General features: G+C 41.2%; 1 protein-coding gene across 1 annotated transcript in view; it reads right to left on the bottom strand.

The window, feature by feature from the left end:
• PCSK2 (proprotein convertase subtilisin/kexin type 2) overlaps nucleotides 1-27,104 on the bottom strand; it is a 183,348-nt gene that overhangs the window by 142,727 nt on the left and 13,517 nt on the right. The window contains exon 2 of the mRNA XM_019549143.1: nucleotides 3,357-3,461. Within this exon, the coding sequence (XP_019404688.1) occupies nucleotides 3,357-3,461 (105 nt within the window). The remainder of the gene's footprint in view (nucleotides 1-3,356; nucleotides 3,462-27,104) is intronic.

The raw sequence follows: 27,104 nt of genomic DNA, 5'->3' as shown, positions 1-27,104 counted from the left end.
ACAAGGAGAGGCTGAACCTATTCAGCCTCCACAAGAGAAGGCTGAGGGGGGATCTAGTTGTCTGTTACAAACTAGTCAGAGGGGACCAGTAGGCACTGGGGGAGTCCCTGTTTCCACAAGCACTACCAGGAGTGACTAGGAATAACGGTCACAAGCTGGCAGAGGGTAGATTCAAGCTAGACATCAGGAGGCGCTACTTCACTGTCAGGGCGGCTAGGATCTGGAACCAACTTCCAAGAGAAGTGGTGCTGGCTTCTACCCTGGGGGTCTTTAAAATTAGCCTAGATGAATACCTTGCTGGGGTCGTTTGACCCCAGTACTCTTTCCTGCCAAGGCAGGGGGTCAGATCTGATGATTTTCTCAGGTTCCTTCTGACCCTAGAAACTGTGAAACTATGAAACTGAGTGGAGCTGGAGCAGCCCTGGGATGGCAGGCTGGCCTCCAGGCCCCTGCCAGCTGGGGCTGCTCTGACCCAGCTCAAAGTGCAATATGCACCAGAGTTTACTGCATTCTATTAATAGGCACATGTAAACATGCCCCCTCTGTCTCCCAAAGGTGCATGATGTAAGGAGAAAGAAGGATGAAGATGAGAGCCCTTTCACCTTTTGGTTCTCTCATCACCCACAAGTGTTTTGAACTTGTATCTCCCTACTTCCCAAAAAACTACTCTAATCACTAGGCAGTACAAAGAGAATACTCCACCCTTCTGCTTACTGGGTAGCCAAGAGGGAAGGCATGTGGAACCAGAAAATGAACAGACCAGAGGGAATGTGGCTCAGTGACATAAGCATTGCCCTGGAAGGGAAAGTATCCTGGGTTCTGGTCCCTGTTCCTCTTCTTTTCTGGAAAGTGGGAGATGTAGATTCAAACCCCCACTGGGCAGAGGGAGTGGAGCTAGGACTTGGGTCTCCCATTGCCTGGGCAAGTTCCCTAATTACCAAGTTATTGTGCTAGAAGGTGGGGCACGGGAGAAGGAGAGGCAGTACTGGATGTAGTACTCCAGCTGCGGTCTCATCAGTGCCGAGAAGAGCATGATCCCACTCTTTCTCCTGGAGGCAACAGTGTGTGCAGGTTGCAGGGTTGCTGCAGAGAATTTCCTTCATAGAAAATTAGGGTGGGAAGGGAGCTCAGAAGGTCACATCTTGTCCAACCCCTTGCTCCAAGCAGGACCGTCCCCAACTCCATCATCTCGGCCAACATTTTGTCTATCCAGGTCTTAAACACCTGCGAGGGTGGAGAGTTAACCCCCGCTCTGGTCCTGGGCTTTTCTGTCTCCTTTCCTCTCCCTGACACCCTGGGGAGTGGGGCTGACCCGGTGGGAGCACAGATGGTCTTCAGTAATCATTTTTTTAATACAACTAACATTTCAGACTTAGGAGGAAATGATGCACCTACCCAGATGGAACAAGATCTTACCAAAGCAAGAGTGGCCAGAACAGACTGATCTGAGCATGCTGAGGAGGACAGTATGCTCTGCAGGGAGGACTGCTCTCTTCACAAGTGCCATTCACCCATCTAAATTTGGGCCATGCTGCACAGCTGACTGATGCTGCAAGAGAGCTCCCATTCACAGGGAGCAGAGTTAAGAGTGGCATGATTTTAGCAAAAGTGGTGCACGTCGCACACCCTGCCAGCTGTCAGAGGCTGGCTACATTTTGAAGGAGTGCCAAGTTTTTGGTTTATCTGAACTACAGATCACTTTCAAAAACTCTCCTGGAGATGTGAATAATAAGCTGAGAATCCTCTAACCTTGCTTCTCACTTCAGCAGCAGGAGCAGGCAGATTCTGCTTCATTTAATTTATCCCCCGCTCCACCCCCACATCCCGTTCACTTCAAATGTTCATAGGTACTCTATTGCTAGTGCTGAACAAGACAATAGAAATAACCAGGGGGAAATTAACTGTCTACTTCTCTTTCCCACACCCATGGGGATGGTTTGCAGCACATAAGGGAATACATTTCTCATTGATTTGCTTTCTTAAGATGATTGCTGAGAGGTGCTATTTTCTTTGGACGGCAGAGATTTTTCTGTACTATCTGTTTCTGCTCTAGGCTGGCAATAATTTTGTTTTAGACGTTACTCACCCAGCTTCCTTCTCAAACTTGGCCCCATAGAAACAAAAACAAACCAAACAACACACAGATAAACCAACCCTGCAATCTGTCCTTAGGCCCTGAGAGAGCAATCGAAGTTCTGTACTTCTCCCTCAACACAACCTCCCCTTTCCTCCCTTTGCTCTCTGGTTATGGAGCTTTAAGCCTCTTTGTGACTCCATCCTAATTCACTCACCAGTTGCAGCTGCTGCCAGCCTTTCAGCTGGGCTACCTGAAGCTGGGTCTCAGGTACTCTTCCTTTACACAGAGGATAAACTGTGAAGAGGAATTAAGGAAGAAGCTGCTGCTGCCGCCACCTTATGGAAAGGATATTTTCATTTCACCCATGACATGAATAGAAAGGGGGGCTGCTCCTTAAAAATGAATCGTTCATTTGCAAATGGACCGGATTTTCTCAGAAAAAGGTAAAATAGGCTGAGGGTGCACCTACCCTTGTTCGTGCTGGAAATGTGATATTTGGAGCTTACCATCTGCACTGAGACAGCTAATGGAATAAAGTATTCCTCGGTGGGCACATCGACACATGATATTAATGCACCTAATTAAACTCCAACACAGTTCACACTGGAGTCAGCTGCTCCCAGGCACAGTGTCTTCACACATGTCCAGGACCGCAGCAATTCAAACCAGGGAAGTCCTAAGTGCATATGATCATGTTGTGACCAGGAGCACCTGGCCCAGAGCAGGAGGCCCAGAGGGGGTCAGCCCCAGGCTCTGGGTGATGGCATTGGTGGGGCAGAGAGGTTGGCTAGGGTATGAGGGTGCTATGGTATAGGGCTACCCTCATGCCCCAGCCATCCCCGGTCACAGTCAACACGTGCATTTGAGCATACATAAGTGCTTCACCATAGAATAGTGCTTGTGTCAGGCAGTACTATCCTACAGCAGAGTTAATTAGTTTACTACACTCTAATAGGGATGTACATGTAGACTGATGCTTTACTGCAAAGCTAATTAGTCAACTCTGCATTAAAGGGCATGTGTAGATGTACCCAGTGTAAGTAAAAGGTGATACAATCAGGCTTGGGAAGATTAACTGAGTTTCTTGGAATTAGATTAAAATCAAGACTAAGTTTGTTTTAATTTTTGTAAGGCAATCACAGAGCTGTGATTTAGTGGCAGGGACTTGAGTTAGATGTGGAATTAATTTTGTTTAGACTTCTCAGTGATCTGATCCCATACAGCAAAATTTGCTGATATGAAAATTATGCTGGAGAGTAAATAATTGGGAAAGGCTTACCCTAATGTCCTTTTCCAAAAGTAGCTTGTGCTGAAGACTGCGTCTTCTCCTGGCCTTCGCGATTCCATTATGATAAAAATAGTACCCATCATCTAAAAAGGGGAGCTGGGGAAAGGAAAGAGCAAATGTAAAAAAAAAAGGCATTTAGGTGTTATTGAATAGTACAGTTTTCAAACAAGTTACTTTACATGGCTTAGGAGCCATTAAATGCTTTTTGACACTGGAATTCAACAGTCTTTTCTGCCCAAGTGCAGGGGAGGCTGGACCCCATGATTTGTAAGGTCCCTTCCAGCCCCTAACATCTATGAAACAATGAAAGTATGAATTTAAGAAATTAGTCACTTATGCTAAGTGTGGCCATCTAGGGAGGTTAGAGAGAGGTTAGATCAGATTTAAAATAGCCACCTGATCTAACTTAGTTCACCCAGATGTGGACCATACACTCAGACCTGGTCTCAGTACTCAGAAATCAATCTACACCCATAACTGTAAGGAAGTTTGGTGCACATAAACTGACCTAAATATGGCGGAACCCAGTCTAAGACAGACCTGGATCAATGTACACTCAGACATAATCAATCTAGGTTAGACCAGTGCATCGAACTTCACTACAGTTATCTGCAAAGCCCCAGGGCTGGGAAAGCCCAGCCACTGGCCCCACCCCAAGGCTGTGCTTTTCCTACTCCCTTGGCACTGAGATATTTTTAGCCCTCCATCCCTGACTCCTCCCCATGTAGGCCACGCTCCCCACAACCCCTCCATTCTGCAAGCCTCTCCAGGTTCCAGTATTCTCAGTGTTCACCTCTGCCAGGAGCCAAAAAAATAAGTATTGATGGGGAGAATGGTGGGAGGGATGGTGCATAATGTTGGCCAGGAGGAAGGGTCAGGGGGCTAAAAATGGCCGCTGGTTCTTCCCAAGCCCCCAACCCCCCACAGACCCTGCAAGTCTCCTTGTTTCCACCAAACCCTCCTGGACCCCAGCAACCCCTGTGGACACCATCGGATGCCCCGATCCCTCCTGTGGACACCACCAGCCCCCACAATTGCTTTTGTGAATCCTGCCTGTCCCCCTCCCTCTGATTCCCCTCACAGACCCCTGACCCCCCTCAAGCTTGCTTGCCCCCCCTATTCTCCTCAGTAAGCCCCCCATCCCAACTTATCTTGGATCAGGTTGATCTTTTTAATGCTCTCTAACCTCTTGACCCCATCCCTGAATGTCTACACTTAGCCTTAGAGGGCTGAAAATGTCACTCCAGCACAAACGTTAGTTGCCACGAGTATAAAATACATCACTTCACTTGTATATGATATTAAGTCCCCCTGCATTCCTAGCAAACATTACCAGCTCTCCTGAAGGATTTACCAACTTACATCAGGATTATTTCCCACATGCTGAAACATCCAAAATGAAAAGACAGAATTAGCTGCCAATAAGTTAAAATTGCCACATACTGTAATAGGAGGGATATAATGCACCTAAGATGATGTTACGAGAATGAAGGCAGAAAAAAGACCAATTTTCATTGCCTGAGATGCAATGTCTGGAAGGTCTACTGAATACCATGGAATTCATTTTATAAGGAAAAATAAGGAAAACAGATAGTTCCATATACTTACTGTGTATTATTAACATGGTATAACATTTCTACCATTCAGTCAAAAAACTTTCATTTGTGTCTCAATTTCTAAAAACTTCTGGTAATTTTAACTTCACAGGCAAATTCCAGTCAATAATTTACATAAAATCAAGCAAATATTTTTCACTTGAAATTCTCTTGTAAAAGCTGAACATTGGACCTCTCAAAATATGTTGTATTTTTTAGTTGCAGGGACTTAATCTGGCAGTATTTTTAAACAAATTGTAAGGGGACAAGTGACAAAACAAAGTGAATTCTTTTTTTTTAAATACTTCATATAAAAGGAAATTAAAGATTTCTTTTCAAGTAAAGTCTCCTGTACTTAATGAAAATTTAAGCATGGACATTTGTAACATTGATCAATCTGACTGGTAATTGAGAGCAAAGGCCTGATTTCAATAGATCTGCTTATAGAGAAAAACTACTGCTTAGCACAAGGGAACTGAATTTTACTCTTCATGAATATAATATTCTATGTGAACTGAGAATTCACATTATTATACCCAGATATCTATCCATTTCCTTTTAAGAAATTAGTTCTTATTCATATTAGTGATCTTGCCTGCTATTATATTTTCAAGCATTTTCTGGTATAAGTGTAGAACTGTCCAAGAACTAAAATTTGCTTAATAAAAGTGTGGTTTTGTTCCAAATAGGAATAAAAGAACTTTAAAGCTTCTTGCAAATTACATTTTTGAAAAAATACCATTTTAAGTTAATTGATTTTTTTCATTTCAAGAATAGCAAACCATTTCATTTTGACATTTCAAAAGTTGTATGTTTTATTTTGTAATACAAATTCAAATACATTTTAAAACAAACATTCCCCAAAAGTTCAAAAAGTTTTGTGCAAATTTAGTGAAATAATTCATTTACACCAAATTTTGTCAAAATCAATGTCACCATAGATTTTTTCCTTTTTTGATAAACTGAAGTATTGTAAAGAAAAAATACTTTGTCAGAATATGTACTACCAATTCCATAATATGTTAAATATATATAAGTATATAGGTATAAATGATATTGGGAAAAGATAGAGATCTAGTATGTGGATGTCTACTCTACTTACAAGCAACATCAAAACAGCAGCTTTCAAGACCCACATACTGTTTGTCTTCTGACAAACTAGTTTCATAGTAAAGTAGAAAGCAGCCTAAATGCATCACTTTGCAAAACAGACAGTCAGTTCACATAGTAAGATCAAGCAGCCAGAGAACAGGCATGCGTCTGAAACCTTGAGACAACACTTTGATCTAACCACATAAGCTAGGAGCAGACATTCAAAAAGCCTGAGCCTGAATTGATTCAATCTTTGCAGGTTAGTCTAACCAGGCTAGGCTAAATCACTTTGTAACTGCACGGACATCCCCTCTGGACTGAAAAAATTCAGGCACATGGCAGCAATGGCTAAGGCTAGAAGCCAGGGGGTGCTAGAGCAGCCCTCCCTTCACTTCCACAGTACTGAGCTGAGGGGGTGTGGCCAAGCCCTGGCAGGACACTCTGATTATTTCCCCACCCGTCCTCCTAATCAGCTCAGCAGGGAAAGTTTATCACCTAACTCAGTGTTTATCAACCCATTAAGAAAACAAAGCCTCTCTCCATTAACTAATGGGGCTTTTCTTAAACAGCTCATCCAAGGAAGGACATTAGCTCCAAAAAGTCTGCCTCCCTTTGTCGTCTCCCACAGCACAGACTGGATCCAGCATATGGCCTGCTAACTAATGCTGAGGTGTCTGCGTAAGGCAGAGGGGTAGGAGGAAGAATTCCTGCTTAGCAGGGAGAAGTCAGGCAGATGCTCTGTGCCTGCAAGTCTCTACCGAAACTCTGGCCAGGGAGCAGAGGGGAGGGGCCAGCCCTGCTGTACAGCAGAGAGCCCCACCCAGCCTAGAAAGTATGCCAGGATGCTGGGGGAATCTGATTTATCTTAAAACAACAAGGGGTCTGGGACAGACATTGCATTAATGGGTTTGACCCAAATCAATTAAGTCTGATACTACATTCAACCTGGTTTATCTCAAACCGGTTTCAGCCATTTTCAAACTGGTTTTTGTGCACTGAACATCTGTTCTGTTACAGGTTTAAACCAGTTTCTGATCACTTAAACCAGTTTACGTGTAATGTCTGTCCCTAGCCATAAAGGGCACACCTACATGAGATGCTTCAAGTGCAGTAGACTTAATTCTACTGCACATTAGCACGGTGGGCAAAACCCCTGCCATGTGCTAATGCACAGTACAGTTAGTCTACTGCACATTAGCATCACCAAAAAGAATGTGCTGGTGCTAAATGCACAGTAGTATTATGGTACATTAAGGTAGTTCCTGTAATTATAGGTACTAAACTTAATGTGCCGTAATTACAGTGCTTTAATGAATGTGTAGACAAGAGTATATTTGTGTATGCCTCAAAGATGTACAGAGGAAAACTAAAAGGTTGAAACAAGTCTAGCTAATATTGCAGTTCCTTTAGTGTGAGTTTGCAGTCAGCTTCTGCCTGGTCCAGTTACTCCTGAACTATATGTGCAAGGGTGAAGACAGACAAGATTCAAGGAATGTTTTCTCCTAGTACAAACTCTGTAAGTGCACTTGATTACACTCCCTCCATGTTACCCTACATATGCCCCTGTTGGGGCACAGCAACCCACAAGGTACAGGGAAGAAGTGGGTTTTTGGATTTTTTCTCTCCTCTGAATAAACCACCTGAATAGGACTGACAAGGAAGAAGAGGTGATACCCCATAAAGGATGTAACAGCAGTTCCCTTTCCCCAGCAGACTTCGAGCCCAGAGAGGAAATCTTCCTCCTCCATGTGGATTTCACTCAATTATCCCTCTAAAATAAAGTGGTTCCGCACTATTGCTAGTACAGTGCTGTGGCTGAGAGATGAAACTATATGTATGGACAATATATTCCAAAAGAGAGCAGCAGTAGACAGAACTATTTCCTCAAGTGACAAGATCACTGTGAAGGAGGGGAATGGTGTTACAGTACTAAAGGTAATAAATAAATCTAAGAGTAACAAACTAAGTACATCAGGCCTCCCTGGTGGATAAGGGCTCGCTACCGCTGCTAGATAACAGAGTTGCTTCTTTAGCTTAAAGAATAACAACCTGTGGCAAAGGTTTTGTGGCAAAGGTTCTGTTGACACCCCAGAGAGGAGAAATTGTTGTGTTGACCATACACACATCTCTTCAATTATTAGAAGGATTATCCCATCCACTGTAGACCTGTGATCCAGCTCCCCCCTCTCCCTTACTTTCCCCCAGGGAAGTCAGGTTACTTCTGTTCCTTTTGCTTTACTATGAAGCATCTAAATGAATGCAATCAGGAACTGACTTTTATAGTCTCTCACATAGCCTCTTATAGTCTCTTACTAAGAGATCCATAGAACCTTTTAGCAATTGTTGACATATCTAGAAAGAAAGAATAGGTATTTTTATGGGTGGATACAGAATTTTGAAAAGGGGGGTACAGATGGTGAGATGTACCATCATGTATAAAAACCCCCCACATATTTTTCTCTAGTTAAAAATAAACTAGAAGCTTTACTAATATGCTAAGGACCTAGGGCTACACTATTCAGTTTAATATTGACGCAAAAAATATATAACTTCATTTGAATGAGTTAAAAACAATCTGTAAGGCTGTGAAATAGGAGCTTCATTACCAGGAACAGTCAATGGGCAACAGAATTGCAGAACAAAGGATACCTTGATTGGTGGAACGTCAAGACCATTCAAAGGAAGAGAGGGACATTAGCACCTATGGAAGAGTTTAGAAGGGATCAGGCAGATTATAATGAAGCATGAAGTCAAGCAACTTTTTCAGTGCTGCCTGACTAGAAATGCTGCTGCCTTTGCCAGGCAGTTGGTGTTAAACTTTGGATTGACCAAAGTGCCAAAGTAGGTTACAAGTGTACCAGTGCACTGTGTGGATCTGCCTTTGTGTATTTGTAGCTCATTTTCTGAGTGCACTCTTTCTTTAGCATCATTTGGACTGACTTTAAGCAAAAGCAGCTAGGTTCAAGAACAGGAGCAAGCTACCTAAAGCTTATAGTTCATTATAGTTCATGCAAAGATACCACACATTCCTCAGGAAATTCATGGAATTATCAGTTTTGATGATGATATTTGTGAATATCACAAGGTTTGAGAATGTGGTTTGGAAATATTCATTGTTTTTGATCATTTCATATTCTCTTAATGTAAAGCTTCAGCTATCCAATCACTGTGTGTGGAAAAAATGCCAGATGACCAGTCTAAGAATTGTAGGGAAGTAATAGTGGAAACAGAAACAATTTGCAAGAATTTAGACAGACTCTTCAGTGAATGCTTACAAATTACAAACAAACTGGGGGAAGAACATGCACCACAAAAGGGTCTAAAAGGTCCAGTTTTTTAAAAGCTACTGCTTAATCCACTGTACAGCCATGAGAAGCAATCCCATGGGCTGCTTTGCCTCTAGAAAGCTATCCAGTAGCTCAGTAGTGATTCAGCAACTCTTTCCCATAATGGTGTAATCTTGTGGTTTGTGATTTACTCTTGTCTGTAGCTCTGCTAATTTAAATATGCAGACATGTACCTAAGTAATATTTATTCTATAGCCCAAAGGCGGTAGTGGTAGAGAGGCCTGGACTCTACCTAAACTCAGTCCCTGGTTTAGCCACAAACTTCACACTTGAACTTGGACAAATCTCTTACTCAAAAAGCATAGCTGAAAAGCATAGGGTTCAAAACTATCTTTCCTCACAGATGAGTTACTGATTAAGATAATTAATTATTATGAGGTAGTGAAAATTATGGTAACGAGGATCATAAAAGTACTGAGACAAGAACAGAAATGGGTCTATTCTTTCCTTAATATGCAAATATAGAGTAGCAACCCTGAGTGCTTCCTATATATATTCAAATGGGTGGGTAACTCTTTAATGGCTTTAGGAACATTTTATGTTAATTATTTTCAAAACTTCCTTGCAATACATATTTTATGTAGCTAGTATATAATACAATGATGAAGCAAAAAAAAAATATAAAGTCAGATCTAAGGAAGACTACTATATCTGTCTTTCACTGATCCCTAAAGAAGAATATATCTCCCTTTCACTTATCCTTACTCTTTGTAAGACAACACTTCTTCAAAATCTCTCTCTTCCTTCCTTTATTACTGCTACTGATGCTGCTATGTGCAAAATCTTGTTTCATATTTTTTTACTGGAAAGCAGTAGACCAGAAAATAAAATTTTAAAAAATCTCCATAAGAAAGGAGGAAAGGAAGACAATCGAAATGGCACAGGAATTGCAAATGGTAGGAATGCCTAGAACATATTATTATCTATAGAAGCAAATTGCATTTTAGGGCAGTGAGAATTTTTAAACCAAGAACTGCTTCTGCATGTGTGTGACTCTGAGATATCTTTGTTTCTTCTCAGGCTTCTGTTCCAACTATGAAGGCAGAGAACAATTATTTAATTACATTCTGCGTAGGAGGCAAGTACATAAGTTACACCTGTCTCCTGTTTTCACTGCCCGTCCCTCCTCTATCCAGACTCTCAGAGAAAATGATCTTTGATTCAAACTACTTTTTTAATTTGCTGGCAAACTTTGTACCTGCCCTGCAATTCCATTTTCACTAGATGGGGAAAATGGAGAGAGGAATTTACTGCAAGAGCCCAGTTGAAAAGAGCCTACAGCAAATGACTGAGCTGCCACAGAAGCATCCCATGAAAAGGATTCTAAATAGGCAGCTACAAGTCCCTGTCTGCTCCTACACTGCTCCTGGAAGGTAATTTGCAATACCAGTTGCAAATGATTACCCCTATCTGTAGCCTTGATGTTGCCTCAGCTGTTCCACTGTGAGAAGCAGACAGGACTAATGGAGCCAGCCACAACCCATTCCTTAATCACTCAATGCCTACCTGCTCCGAGGAACAAGGAAATGGGTGTATGCATGCACTTACTCACTTGTGTTTGGATTCAAGATATGAGGGAGGAAGAGGGGGTGCTATTCTTCCATGTTCGCTTACTGTATCTGAGGTGTCCAAGTTAAGATCTAGCCTTTAATTCTGATTTTCTCTTTACTTGAATGAAACAACCTTTGATATCACAGAGTTTTTCAAAAATGTCTAAAGACATCATGATCTCATAGATCTCAATACAGCTGCTAAAGAAGGGGTATTCAAACTGTAGACCCATTATAGCAGATTTTGTGAGGTATGCCAGGATGAGATGGTATATGAGACATTCTCTTGGTAGTTTTTGTATTCCAGCACGTGGCCTTAACCTTGAACATTAATGAAAACAACTACAGAAGAAAATTCATTGTAATCAGAATGGAAAAATGTGTATACATAGTATATTATGGCAAAACAGTAAATGTACCTAAGCAGCTGAAAGGAGCTCAGAGTAGGATCAGTATTATTTGTGGCTCAGCAAAAGATACAACATTCAAAATCTGTCACCAGTTTTAAGAAGTGACAAAAATAATGCTATTAAAAAACAAAATGGGGGTTGGGCTTCAAGCTTATCTTTATTATTGAATTGTAATGGTTCACCCCCATGCTTTATCCATCACACAAAAATTTCTGTATAAATTATAGAGTACACAAAAAGCCAGGAACATATGAAATCAACCTTTCCCATATCTGCTGTTTTAATTCATGTCTACTTTCTCCATAATTTAACATTTCCATTCTCCTACTATATCATATAACACCATGTCCCCATTTCATGTTGCTGCTTCTCTCCCACCATTTTTAGCCATTCTGTTTTTCACTCCTTGATAGTTCATCAGCCTTAAATGGGGCTGCCTGAACTTAGTGCAATGGTGCCTCTCGTAGGCCACCAATGGAGACCTAACAAAGCAACTACTTGTCTTCAAAACAAAACAATTATAAAATAAAAATGAAGAAATGGAGATATGTGAGCTAGGCATACTATTAGGTGCTTACATAATCAGCTGAATACCTACAAGCAAAGGGTAACTGTAAATGATCTATGTCATGACAGGAAATTTCAAGTGGAGTTCCACAGAAGTCCCTTCTGACATTTTTATTAATGACTTGGATAGATGCAGAAATAGAGAGCTTCCTAGTCAAGTCTGCAGATGAGGAAAGGCTGAAAGAGGTTGGGGTATTTAGTCTGGGGAAGAGAAGACTGAGGGTTCAAGGACCTGAAGGGCAAGTGTAGAAAGGATGAAGATGGGCTTTTCTCAATGGCTGTAGGGGACAAGACTAGGAGCAATGGACTTAAGCTGCAGCACAGGAATTTTAGGTTGGAGATTAGGAGAAACTTTCTAACTATGAAGATGGTCAAGAATTGGAACAGGTTACCTGGAAAGTGGTGGAATCTCCATCTCTGCAAATTTTCAAGAGTAGGTTAGACAGACACTTGCCTGGGCCAGTTTAGTCAGAAATGATCCTGCCTTCAGTGGGGTGGCTGAACTAGATGATCTTGTTAGGCCCCTTCCAGCCCTGCTCTCCTATGACACAAAAGTGGAGGACTTGCAAACACTTGTGGTGTAGTGTTAGAATTCAAAAGAATATAAGGTGCTATGCCTAAGGAGGTAAAACCAAATCAAGAAACACAGCATCACTCTGCAATATTTTTGTGCAAAATTCAGATCTCCTCAACAGTATAAAACTTCATGGGACAAGAAGTATTTGTGAACCTAGATAACCTGTGAAATATATACATTATCACCTTTAATTACTAGCAGCCATTCTGAGCTTAATATTGGAGATAGCCATTTTGCAAAAAAGTAAGATATGTTGAGCTGAGCAATTACCACAGAAGAATACCATATTTTCTCAAATACCACATACCCCAAAATAAGACACACTTTATTTCTCACAGGAAGAATGTAGAGAAAAGATTTTTCCAGAGAGTCATGGCCGAATGTAACACAGAGTATTGGGCTCTTGTACATTTGATAGGTTTGTAGTCCTTAGGGTTGCATTCTATGCCCCCTAAATTGAAACAGTGAGTTTTTAATTGAGTAGGTTTTATTTTTCCATCACTGTGTATATATTATTGTCCTAGTGGCTGCAGGTGCCTGATTCTTTTTTTTTTGTTGTTTTTTGGGCAGAGCCTGCCTGCCTCTCTAGAAGGCAGGGGGCCATTAATCTGTGGTAGTACTCCGTCAGCTGATCCCCCAGCCATAGGAGAGCCAAGCAGGCTCCACAGAAAAAAAGGATCAGGTGCCTCACCACTTCTTCTCAGCAGGGTCCTGCAGCTGGCAGAATGCCTGGGGCTGCCCGGGATGGGGTTGGTTTGCCCCTGGGGCAGTGCAGGGAGATGGCAGGAGTGTGGCTGCGTGTGCTGGTGGCCGGAGAAGGTGGCAGGGATGGTGCACAGGATGCTGGAAGCCCATGCAGACTCAGAAGCTAGCAGCCTGCCTGGGCAGCCCCATGCTCCCTATACCATCCCCACCATCTTCTCTAGACACCAGCACACCCAGCCACCCTCCTGCTGCCACCCCACACTGCCCCAGGGGCAAGCCAGACCATTCCCAGGCAGCCCCAGGTGTCTCGCTGGCCACAGGAGCCTGCTGAAGGCAGAGGCAGCAAGGGGCCTTTTTTTTCTGCAGAGCTTGCCCACCTCTCCCATGGCTGAGGGGAAGCTGACTAATGGCTGCAGTGTTCCAAGTCGCAACGTTGCAAACTAAACTATATTGGGATGTGGTTTAGTTTGCAATGATGCAAACTCATTTAAAAACCCCCAAACTTGTGTACATGTCATTTGTGATGCCATTAAGCCACAGAAAGGGAAATTTTCATCATGTGTACATTGTGACATTGTCACATGTACAGGCACCCAGTAAGTCTGCTTGAAAACAGAGAGTGTCCAGGAAGTGTGGCATCCCGAGATAGTCTGGATGAGGTGTCAGGAACTTCCTGGTGTGGCAAGCATAGGTCCCAAGCCCTTACAAGTGCAGTAGCAAAGTTCTTCCTGCTTTATTGTACATAGCTCTTGATAGAAGTTCTTGTAAATAATGAAGTATTGTTTCCACACCCGAACCTTCATCAAGATAGAATAGACCACATGAAGCAGCTTATTTGCCCAAACCAGCTCCACTGCTGCTTCACAAGCTACGGTGCTCCAGCAAAAGCTACTACAGTTTCCTTAGCAATTATAAGAGATTTAACAGTAGACTCTCCGCTGCTGTTTGCTGGACCAGAGAGAAACGGGAGATATTTTAACAGCCATTAAAACATGCCATCTCCAAGCTTCTAATCCTCTATGTGTTTAGGGTGTGTCTACACATCACCGTACAATGACATTGCTATTGCACCATATTTTAGTATTTCCTTTTGGAAGTACTAAAGCATGGTGCAATATGGGTGATTACTGCACTGTGCATGTGGAACACAGTTAAATTTCACCACTACGTTGCCTTAGTGGAGTGCTATACCTGAGGAGCACACTGCTATGATGACATAGCTGGCAATCATGTGTAGACATATATGATTGCTGTGTCACCATTGTGTGCCATATGGAGGCAAAGTGCATTGCTATGTTGTTTTAGTTAAACAAATAAAAATCTGCTTTGCCTGTTAAGACACACACACATAAAAGCTGTTACAGTATTCAATTAAATGGACAGGCAACTATATTTCTGAGAAACATCTGGAGGTCATGGTGGATCACAAACTCGGCGTGAGTCAACCATGTGATGCAGCTGCATTAACAAAAGTAGCAGCAGAAGAATGCCACCCTATTAGTCAAGCTTCACCTGGGATATGGTGATCAGCTCCATGTTCCACATTTTCTGAAGGATGTAAAGGAACTGGAGAGGATTCAGAGGCAAGCAACAAAGATGATAAAGGGATTGGAATGTAAGATACATGAGGAAAGGTTGAATGATCTAGATATGTTTAGTTTGAAGGGAAAAAAATAAGGGGGGATTTGATAACAGTTTTCAAATATTTGAAAGGCTGTCACAAAATGGATGAAAGACACCTAATCTCCCTTGCCACAGAAGGTAGGGTATGAAGCAATGATTGTAAATTCCACCAATGCTGATTTTATATTAAATCTCAGAAAAAGTTTCTTACTCTCCAAACTGTAAGAAAAAGTTGCATAGGGAAGTTGCAGAAATCCCTTCACTTTTAATTTTTGTGGTTTTCTTGTTCATTCTTCTGTTTTATAAGTTATCCTGTTCTCTTACTGCTGTAAGCTGACCTGAGCCTTTGTTAGGAAGAGTAGTGTATAAACTAACTAAATAATAAATTGGAGGTTTTCAAGAACAGACTGGCAGGCATTGAAATTGCATTTGAGCAAAGGGTTGGACCAGACAACCCTTAAGATCTCTTCTAACTCAGTGATCCTACAGTTCACCCCAGCATTTTACTAATGTTATGCTGATGCTTCTCCACTGAATCTATGGAAATGCATCAGTGACAAAAGAGGCACACAAGATGCCCCAGTTGAGCAGATCACTTAAAGCTGAATGGGAGCTTCATTTAAACTACCTGCAGGACTGACTTCAAGGATATATTTAAATGCTTTGCTAAATTGGGACCCCAATAAACAAATGTACTATGCAAACATCCATGTGTGAAAGGAAAGCACAGATAACATGTAGCAGCCCAAATGTTCTCAGATGTTCCCTAAATCTCCAATCCATAATTTAGGGGACCCTAAATCTTTCACCCCTTACTTGGTCAATATTTACATCTGAGAAATCAAAAAAACTATGCCTTCTAATAGTAAGTGTATTCAAAACCTGCATGTGCCCCCACTGGCCTGACTTGCTCTGTTGCTGTTACAGTCTGAGAACCAAACGTTGCCTTGCAGCAGAAATTAGCAACCTTTTCATCCCAGTTTCACTGAGTTGCACTGAGGATGCTTATAAATATTCATTGTGCATTTTAAAATTCTCTCTCACCTCAATTAGCATAAGAAATCACTTTATGTTTTAAATCCACAGATGGAAGCCAAGTCTGAAGTCAAAGGCACTCAATCACTATAGTGATGAGGGACATGTAAGTGTGAAGATGGCGAGAAAGGAAAGGCAGCTTAAGATACAGAAATCACATAGAACAAAGCTAACCTAAGAAAGAACTAGGGAAAAAAATGTTCTTGGAAAAAATGGGAAATGCTAATTAGGGCTGAGGCTGTACCATAGGGTTGCTTGGAACCTACCTGAAATCTCCTTTGGTATCTGCCCAAGGCACCAAGTTAGGACCTTATTTTTATACTTTATTCAAAGCGGAGCACTCCTGAATACCCAACGTTTCCCAGCACCACACTTTCCCCCTGGTGCATTATTGGCTGAGAGGGAAAAGAATCTTAAATTCTCTGATATACCCCTAGGTTCAGATTCAAATCTTCTTGAACCCTGGTAGTGGTCAGATCCAGATCTAAGCTTTTTTTACTCAATTTCTGCAATCTGTTCTTTGGCAACCCCAGTTCATGTATTAATGAGGGTGGACCTTGCTTATCTAACATGTTAAAGTGCTAGGCTGAGGCTTCAACAGCTTTAAGATTTCAGCCGCATACAAGGTGCCTATACATGTGCAGTGAGGCTGCTAGGACACATTGTAATTACAGTGTGTTGGAGCAGACTCAATTGATCTAGAGGTTTATCGAGTCTGCTGGAGCCTGGTAATTACCATGCTCCAGCAGGCTTCAGCATCTCATGTATCAGTGTCCCCACACTGAAAAATGGTGGCAAGGAACTTTAACTAAAACTTGTTGAATGAGCTTTAGTTAAAGTGCTGCCAGTGCCATTTTTCAGCATAGGGATACACTACACACTCCAGGCACTTTAATTACAGTGGCTCTCAGAGCTTTCCCCTTGCCCCACACCCAGAGCAAGGGTATAAATGAAGCCTTAAACCTATTACTGAGATTCCGTAACAGAAGGTAGTTCTTGTACAATGCTTTCAACTGCACTAATACATTTTCTAATATTAAGCTCTCAGAATAATTCATAGGTCTCTGCATTGGTTGCTCATCTGCATATTCAGCCTTATTTCATATGCATTAACTAACCATGTGCTATTAAATGAAATGATTTCAAACAGAAATGTAAGAGGATGACAACCCAGTTATTTAGACCTAAGAGAGTCTGTTCTTCTCTTCTTACATTTAGACCTAAGAGAGCTGTTCTTCTATTCTTTTTACATAATAACTCAATGGAAATTTTGTAATATATCCCATAATGACAACCTTGGATGTTATTATTGAGGGTAATGATTATCCCTGTAAAACACTGGTGGCCTGGCTTGATGCACTTTGGGTCCATCAAAAGCCAACTGTAGTCGATAGAAATATTGCCACTGACCTCAATAGGCTTTGAATGATTCTATCCTCACAATAAAATTGCATCTCCAAAGAAAAGGCTAATGGATACTTTTGGATATGAAAACCTGGATGGGCCAGAATCTTTACCTGTGGATTTTTAAATAGTCACACCTCTGCCACCATCCCTCGCTGTATTTACTATGCTAGATAAGATTAAATGCCTGGACTGGTCATTGGACATAACTTTAATAAATGTAGGGCCAGGGAAGGAAATAAAATTATCTACATAGTATACAGCATCTATATACTAGATACTTTCGATAGATAGTTAAGACCTAACTCTATTGTGCTCTGTAATTTGTGTAACCATTTATACTAGTGCAAAGTTCCTGTAAAACACTGCCAGAATTAATTTGTTTCTGAATTAAAATTGTTAGAATTTAAATTTCACTATCATGAATCACATGGGTCTAGTTTTTAAAAAAAGATTCTGACACTGAGGGTGTTGGCAGATGTGCAGCTCCCCCACTGTAACTCATTGCACTTCACAGAAAGTACCATGAGTTACAGCAATCCCTCTCCGCTCCCACCTCCAACCCAACAGACATTCTCTGTTGGCTCCAGGGTGGTGGTGGATTGAGCTCCACTTTGGAGCTGGCTGCATGTCTGCAGTTTCTTTCCCCTAGCTCCTCCCTGCCCCCTGCTCTGGTGCTGTCTTCAGGATGGGGGTGGGGAAGGGAGAGGAGGGAGCTTGGTCTGGGGTTTGTTGCAGGATTGGGCACTTCTAAAATGCCCTGCAGCTGTGCACTTCTGTCAGGGCATGGCTGTAGAGCACTTTCAGGGGGCCAATTATGTGACAAAGCATCACTTCTGTCAGCACCCTATGGGCTCCTATTTGAAATCTCTTGGTTTATCTTGTAAATCATACGTAGGTGCTCGCATACCTAGGATTATGCAGCACCCCATGACACCTTTAAAAGAATCTCAAGTTCCTTTTAATTGTTCCTACACAGGGATTGAGGAAGTTTCCCCTATCTTTGTACTGCATAAAGCACCATTATCATGCAACTGAGAACCTGACCAATGGTTACTTCTCTGGGCATTAGTGCCAACAATGCTACAGGAAAAAGAATGCTGCATCCATGCTGAGAAACAAAAGAATCATGGAACATCGAAAAAAGTATACTTATTGTGAATTTCTGTCAGCAGCTTCTTCCTTTCTTTACTGCTAGATATGGCCACTAAGAAAATGAAATGCAGCCTCACAAAATTATTCAGCTAAATGGTTCTGTGACAACCACACACAGATAAACATGATATATTATTTAAAGAAAGAAAGAAAATAGGAATTCACAAGAAACTGAAATCCAAGCAGTTTTCTTCAACAGAGAGTGCAAGGGATGCAAAATTGAGACTGACAGTTTTGGTGAATGTCACTCAGCCTTCAAACTTTAAAAGACAGTTAAATAAAATCAGTCTCTAGCTAACAAGGTCATGATTCTTATAGCATTTACCCTGATGAAGGTTTCAGGGGGGTAGTGTAAATGACACCAGAATGTGACATCTGCATACTTCTTTCAGACTACCACTACTCTTTTGCAATTTTTTTGTTTTTAAGGTTACCCAAAACTAACTAGATTTCTTCTTCCTCTGCCTGCACAATCCCTGTAATCAGTCCCGTTTGTTCCTTCTTCCTATTTCTGGATTTTTTGTTCAAGACTTTGACCTGGTGAATGCTAGTGCTGAGCCCCTATAATGAAACATCTTTCAGTACAAGCTCATCATTCAGAGACCAGTAATGATCTCAATAACTTGAGTGTTATTCTGAACATAAGAACCAATACTCCAGGAACAGTTCAATATGATTATTGCTTTCTCTGAGCAAAGTCTGTCAATTCCTCTCAAATGTGAAGCTCATGATATATATATCTCAAATCTGAGAGAAAAAATTCATGTTCTCCAGGGCAAGATTTATGGGGGGATATACTGGTATCCTTGCATCCCCCTTCAATTTCTGGTCTATCCAAAGTTTAAAACCAACTGCCTGGAAGTGGCAGCAAAATTTCTAGTCGGGAAGTGCTGAGGGAGTCACTTGACCTCATGGTTCATAGTAATCTACCAGATCCCTTCTAAACTCTTCATTCCCCTCTACCCCTCTCTTCTTTTGAATGGTCTTTATATCCACCAATCAAGCTATTCATTGTTCTGCCATTCTGCTGTCTATTTGCTGCTCCTGGTAATGAATCTCCTCTTTAACAGTCCTACAGATTGGTTTAACTCATTTCAATGAAGTTAAATTTTTTTGCTTCGATCTTAAACTGAATAATATAGCTCTAGTCCCCTAGCATATTAGTTGAGCTTCTAGTTTACTTTTAATTGGAGAAATATGTATTGTTTTTATATGTGGTGATACAGTGCATCATCAGCACTCCCTTTTCAAAATTCTAAATATGCCCATGAGGTTCTTTCTCTGTTAGACACTCTCTAACTTTAATGCAGAAATAAATGAAGCATGTTGTTGTTCACATCTTCCCTGCTTAGGAGAGTAACTATATTTTCTGAGTGCCAAAAAGAGACAACCTCCAGAACCCCCTCCTTCTGCTCTCCAGCACACTCAGCTGCCTCTGAGCATCAGTATCAATTAAACATACCATAGAGCAGGAGTGGGTAGGGGTGGAACTGGCCTTACTGGCAAAAACAGGTGGAACTGAGTTCTGTCCATTTTATGCAATGCTTAGTGGCTGCCAGTAAGCATAATATCTCTCAAATAGCACTAAGCATAGAATAGATTTATTTTTTCAGTTTGGCAGTTGAATGGACAAAAAAAAAAGCACTATAGTGATCCAAAAATTGATTTTCTCACCATATGAAAAATAATTAGAAATTTAATTTCAGATTGAACAGAGTTTGTATTAATCAATATGGAGCATTTGGGTTTTGTATAATCATAATGAATGCCAGGAAAATCAAAGTTCTGGATTTGCTAGACTGCTGTAGTGACTACAGGCAGTCCTCAGACTTATGACACAATTGGTTCCTGAAAACTGCGTCTTAAGTCGAAATGTTGTAATTCAGAACCAATTTTCTCATAGGAAACAATGTTATAAATGGGCGATTTGCTCCTGAACCAAGGCCCAATATCTTATTTTCACCAAAAATACGCCAGAATTCTGTACTGGATCAATTATAGATGAGTAATATAACATTAATATATATATATTGTAAATAGCAATCATATTGATTTGGAAGGACTTCTTTGAGGTGACTTTGATGGACTTTTTGAAGGGTTCTTGGCTGGAGTCTTCTCAGGAGAGAAGTTGGCTGCAAGTTTATCTGGAGTCTTGCCTGCTTTCTTAAAGCAAGTGTCCAAGGAAGCTTGGACAGATGTTCTCCAGGTAGATAAGCAACGTAGCAAAGTTGTTCGCTGTCATGGCTTGCATCAGATCAAGCATTGTAAGTTGAAACTAGCATTGTAAAATTGAAACAGGGTGTCAATTTATACATGTTGTAAGTACGAAATGTTGTAACTTGAAACATTGTAAGTCGAAGACTGCCTGTACTCTAAATCAGAAGAAGATTGGATTGCTAACAAGGGAAAACTATCTCAAAACCATGCCCTGAAGTCAGGTAAAAGACAGGAAGCATGGCAACTTAGGGTACATGCAGACATTATACTTAGATCACATTTAAATCAAGTTAGCTAGGGTTAGGTCAATCTAAGTACATACATTCAGGGAGTTTAGATGTCCAAAACACTGGACTAAAGAATCTCTCACTCTTACTCTCACTTTCTCTCTGGCTCAAAAAGTCTACTTAAGGAGAACAAGTTCAACAGAGGAAACAGCCAACATCCCATTCTAGAATACACAGCTTCCTAATAGGCACCCCTGTGGGAGAAGGGATGAGAGCCCTGTAGGCAAAGGAGAAAATAACATGGATCTCCAACATGACTGGTGAGTGCTGTAACAACTGAACAACTTGGAAAGAGAGGAACCACCTCCTTCTTCCTTAATAGTTTTGTCACTCTGACTCTTTGTTTCATTGGTGTTTATTACAAGTGCTTGAAACACAGAAGGCAGGGCAGGTTAGCACCTAACTTGTTCAGAGAGGCATCAGCTTTTGTAGGTGACAGCCTACTTAATCAGATGCTATGAAAAGAACTGCAGAAACCAGAGGGTCTCTATACATGTGCTCTGATGCATTCTAATTCAAATGCATCAGACCAGACTCAGTTAAGCAAGTCCTCACCATCGCGTGGATTCAACATCCCACATTTCAAAATGCCAGCAGGGGCATTTTAACTAAAACTCATCAAACAAGCTTTAGTCAAAGTACCCCCACAGCCATTTGGAAACATGGGACACTGAATATACATAACACTGTGACAATTTAATTAGAGCAGCTGTCAGAGAGCCACTCTAATTAAAACACCCATCCCCATCCCAGAGCACATGTACAGAGACCCAGAGGTTCTAAATGGCTCCGCTAATAGCTCCCGAACAACTACAGAAACAGATAAACGTACTACATTATTTGAATTAATAAAGTAAATAGAAATTCATTAGAAGCTGAAATCCATACAGTTCTTAAACAGAGATCAAGGGTGTGAAATCAAGACACACATCATTTAGATTCTAAATATTTCAAACCCCTATCTGCAAATCCACTGACAAAGTAAGTTGTCAGCACAAAAGCTGATGCATCTCTGAACTAGTTAGTCTGTAAGGGCATGTGCACACATTTGCAGCACCTTGTCTATGATCACATGGCTTGCTTTAAGCCATGTGCTCCTAGATCAGGTCCCCACTTGTGCACATATTCACTGGGCCCGGTAGCTGCGTTGAGAATGAGCTCTAAGAAAGCTGGGCTCAGGAGAGGGGTAGATAAGATCAAGGAGGGCTAGCAGGTCCATGGGAGGGGAGGGGGCTTGGTGGGTCCAAGAGGGTTTTCATGGGATCTTGTGGGGAGGTTGGTGGGTCTGCAGGAAGGGGGTTGGTTGGTCCATGGGTAGAGTTATCTGTCTGGGGGTGGGAGGGTCATAAAACTAAAAATAGCTTTAACATTATCTGAGAAAGACTGCAGTCTTTCCTGAACAGAGCAATGGATTGGGAGCTGGAAGCTATAGCTCTGATCCTTATCTGCAGTTTGGGCGAGGCCAAGGTACTTACTTGATTTTTCACACCAATTGAAAAAAAAAGCAGTTTTTATCTTGCTGGGATCCTATGACCCCTGTTGACTTCCTGACCCTGAGGCAGGGGGCTGGACTCGATGATCTTTTGAGGTCCCTTCCAGCCCAAATGTCTATGAAATGTATTAAATAAATCTATGAAACTCTGCTCCATTTTAACAGGCAGTGCAAGTGCTTAGAGTACATCACCTTTGTGTTTAACCACCTTGTATTTCATTGGGATTCATTAATTAATGTTTATACAGTGTTGTGAAAATATAAACTGCTCAATGTAATTATTATATATTTATATAGGGGTGCCTGTCTGACACTCAATATATGGTAGAAATTTCCTCTTCATATCAGTATATCTGCCTAAAGGAAAAACCATGTTACTAAGACTGAAAAATACCCCTATACATTTATCACCTCAGAATTTAAGGAAAAGAGTATAATTTTTAACTAAACAGAACAAGTATTTCTGAAAACAACTGTTGCTACTAATAGAGCCAGTGTAATGAGATTTTGGCCTTTCCTCCCTTCTTTTCGTTGCTACAAGAAACAAAATTGAGTGTTTTCTCAGCAAAGAGAATGCTGCAATGTGGGGCACTTTAGCTCAAAACTTCAGGTAGAAGTCACTTGAGTATCTTGAAACATAAGGCAGAGCCCCCAATACTGGCACCAACAGGCAGAAAGTTAGCTCCCTGGTGAAGACTCTTACTAAGCTCTGAAGAGGTAGAAAAGTCTGAGCTGACAAGACATGGTTATTGAATCTTCAGTTCACAAAGCACTCAAGAATGATTTAATTCCATCTCTGTTCAGCAAATCATGTGCTTAAAGTGCCCTCAGCCTCAATGTCTCATTAACATGCACTTAAATGCTTTATTGATTTGGAACATAGAAGTTCAATCACAAGTTTAAGGTCTAAATCAGGGAGCTCTATAAATAAAAAGAGTTGAGATAGAATAAAATTGTTGGTTACATCAACACAAATATCCCAGAAAGCAGATAATAGGTACAAGCAGATAACCATGTACAAGTGCTAAATCTGGGTTTATCAATATCTGTGCAAATATTTTGACTCTTTTTGTGACAAAAACTTATGCTTTTTTCCAAACCTCCATAACAGCTTTCCTAGTAATAAGCACTTGGGAAAAAACTCTCCACACAGATAGATGTCTCTGCTATTGAACCACAGTGAATGTGTTTTCCAGTTCACAGGTGCACATGCGATAATTGTAAAAGAGAAGAGGTTTTAAGATTTTTGAGGCAACCAGAGACAAAAACGAACCCTTTAGGCACGTCAAGATAAGTGCACATGTGCAATTTGCAGCACTTCAAAGCTGTAATCTTGAGGTGCTGCAAACTGCATGTGACACACATGCACCTGTTTGCCACGCTGCTAATTTGCAGCGCAGCACCAAAATTCAACACTTGGTGGTCTGGGTGTAAAAAAAATCCACCACTACAAAAAGCATTGTGGCACATACAGCTATTACATGAGCCACCAGAAATGGAGTCTGGCTTGATAGAGTCACACTCTGGCTGTAGGCCAGGCTCCTAACAGCCAGATAGATGCTTCTGCTGCCCCAGAAGTCCCCCAGGACTCCAGGTAAAGCTCTTTGCTGGCCCCAGCCTTGCCTATCCTACCCAGGTCAATTTGCCACATGCCAGAACATGTGGCAAGGGTGTGCCCTGGGACAAAAAGCAGTTGCACAAATATATACAACTGCTTTTTATGCCACAGGAAACATGCACCCTGGCATGTGCATGCTTATCTGGGTATGTCCTTTGTATGTTTTATTTTTAACAAATCAGCATTTGGAATCTAGGACAAAGGTGGGGTGGAGGTGTACTGTAAAATACAGAACAGAAAAAGGAGAGAGGAAAATGACAGAAATATCAAGGATAGCACAGTTTTCCTCATTCCCCTTAAGTTCTTTCTTTAGTGGTTGACAAAACACTCTTGTTAGGAGTTTTGACATTGTCACATGACCATTTCTGGGTCAAATTCAGCTCTCCTTTATGAGGCTGTTAGTCTAAAGTAATCCAGCAGAACCCTAGGGAATATTCTATGTTCACGCCAGCATGAGACAGCAGCTGGTCTAATGCCATGGATAACTGAGTTCCTGATACAAGGGGACAGAGAAGATGAAACCAACCATCACATGAGTGGCAGTGCTGAAAGCGGGGGAGGAAATCAATAGGCTATCACCCAAAGCCCAAGCTCACTGAACTTTTAGGCAGCTTCAAAATAAAGCTCTTTGTGGTTGTTAATACCAATTAATACATGCCAGCAATTTATTGCCGGCATAAACTGAGGTTAAACTACTGCGTGCTGATATGTTATCTTTCTTTTATTACATCAATCAAGCAAGGTAAGTATACATTTTGAATTAGTTGCTCAGTGTTTTCCTTCCTTTATATCCTGGCATACTGGCTTGTTTACTGATATGCCATATATTTTGGATGCATTGGGAAAGGGAAAAATGACAGAGACTGGATACTATGTGGGGGAAAATAAAAGAAAGAATAAAAGAAAGATCTGAATATTTTTGGCTTGGTTATTTTAATCTTTTCCTGAGCTGTAGCCCCAAAGGATCTGTAATTGTATGAAAGTGCTTGAATGGATACATGTGTGAGAGAGAAGAAGCACAATTGTTTTAAGCCTGGATTATAATGGAAAATGTAGAACTGAATTTCAGACATGTCAAATTTCAGATGTTAGGATCTGGTTCCATAGTCCCAGGCATTTTAACATGAGGGGCCTTTGAAAAACAGAATCTAATGCTGGGTACTGATGTTCAATATACCCTGACCACATGCACACAAGCATCTCAAGGTTGTTCAGATGCGGTGAGGGACTAGTTCAACCCTATTAGGTGATCAATGAAAGAGTGAAGTATCCATGGTATAGAAATTTACAATTAATTGTCTGGATTGTGGTTATGCTCAAAGCCCCAACCAAGGATTGCTATTGTGCCAGACAAATAATTAAGACAAAAACCAGTCTCTGCTCTAGAGAGCTCATGGCCTAGGAATCACAACCATGAAGAGGTTTGTTAATTTCACTCATTCGCTTCCACAAACACTTCAGGGAAAAATACAACTATGCCTGAGAAGACAGAGAGTAGGGTTTTAAGGCATCCTATGTGTTTTCTTAGTTACCAGAAAAATCATGTAGCTGTTGTCTGATATTCAAATAGCCCTATTTCTCTTCATACTGAAAAACATTTACACACACACACAAACATATATATAAACATTATTTTTCAGGTTTTTATGTTTTTATATGCTAGCAATTGGGGAATGGTGCTCTAGCAAAATTATCTGCCCATAAGGAACTGATGAGTAACTACACCAGGCCAGTCATGGGTAGCTGGAACACACAATTGCTGACTGGGTTCTATGCAAATATTGAGGTCATTCTTTCCATTTCTTTTATGTACACTGGGAGCATCTACACCAGATGCAACATCACCATAGTAATGTGCTACAGTGATGTAGCTCGCTACAGTAACGTAACTTCAGCAGGCACTAACCATTACACCATGGCTACTGTGCAGTAACAATGACCTACTGCACATTAGTTTGTTGCTACTGCACAATAGGGTTGAAAACAACCCAAGAGCCACTGGAACTGCACAGTACTGGTGGTTACTGCATAGTCATTTAGTACAAGTTGTTTTTAGCAATGCTTTCAGTATTGAAGCATTAGGGGCATGCTTTTAGTACTAAAACAGGGACATGTGCAGATGTGCCCAGAGAGAACTAAGTTAGGACTGTGACATCTGCATTGAAGATTTAATTGGAAAGGTAGATAATAGCTGACATCGCTAGTAGCGTCCTTTTTTTCACTTGGGTGCATGAGATACATCATTATCCATTTTATGCACACAAAATCCAAATGCACCCAAAATGAAAAATAATAATGATGGGCCATACCCAGATTTCCTTATCCAGTGTGATTAGTAAGTCTCTCAGCAGTCACTGACTAAGAATGAAGTTCATGTGAATTAGAACCTCAGGATCTGGCTTCATAATAATGGAAGCCAAGTAGTTATCCAATTGCTGCTCTATGACATGTGATGGCCATGGGAGATTTTCAAACAGCACCAAAGAAAAAATTGTGATTCTCTTGTTCCCCAAACAGACCCTCACCATTTAGGTTATCATAAAATCTACATTAATTTTACCAGCATAGGGTCAGATTTTTCAACATGTGTTTCACATTGACTTGCAATAAGCACACCAAATTCTCTTGGGCAACTTTAAAAGAGCCGTGGCAGACATACTCACTAGGGCTGTGCATAGCTCTGGCCCCTGATTCGATTCAGTGGAGATTCAGCCTGATTCAGTGGCCAAATCTCCAAATCCAAATCGAATCAGAGGACCCTTGAATCTCTGCAAATTGAATTGGAACCCTCTGAATTGATTCGGAAAGATTCAGAAAGATTTGGCGATTTGGACATAGACATAGATTTCATAGATTTCATAGACATTAGGGCTGGAAGGGACCTCGGGAGATCATCGAGTCCAGCCCCCTGCCCAAATTGCAGGAGTTTGTGACCATTCGACCTCGTCATCCCTTGGGGCGCTCTGGTGAACAAACGTTCCCCCAGATCCTGGTGGTCACCCTTCATAAATTTATAGGTGGCCATCAGATCACCCCTGAGCCTACGCTTTTCCAGGCTAAAGAGT

Source organism: Crocodylus porosus, unplaced genomic scaffold (genome assembly GCF_001723895.1).
Source record: "Crocodylus porosus isolate Cpor-Errol unplaced genomic scaffold, CroPor_comp1, whole genome shotgun sequence".
Taxonomy (NCBI): Eukaryota; Metazoa; Chordata; order Crocodylia; family Crocodylidae; genus Crocodylus; species Crocodylus porosus.
This window is presented reverse-complemented; position numbering and strand designations above follow the sequence as displayed.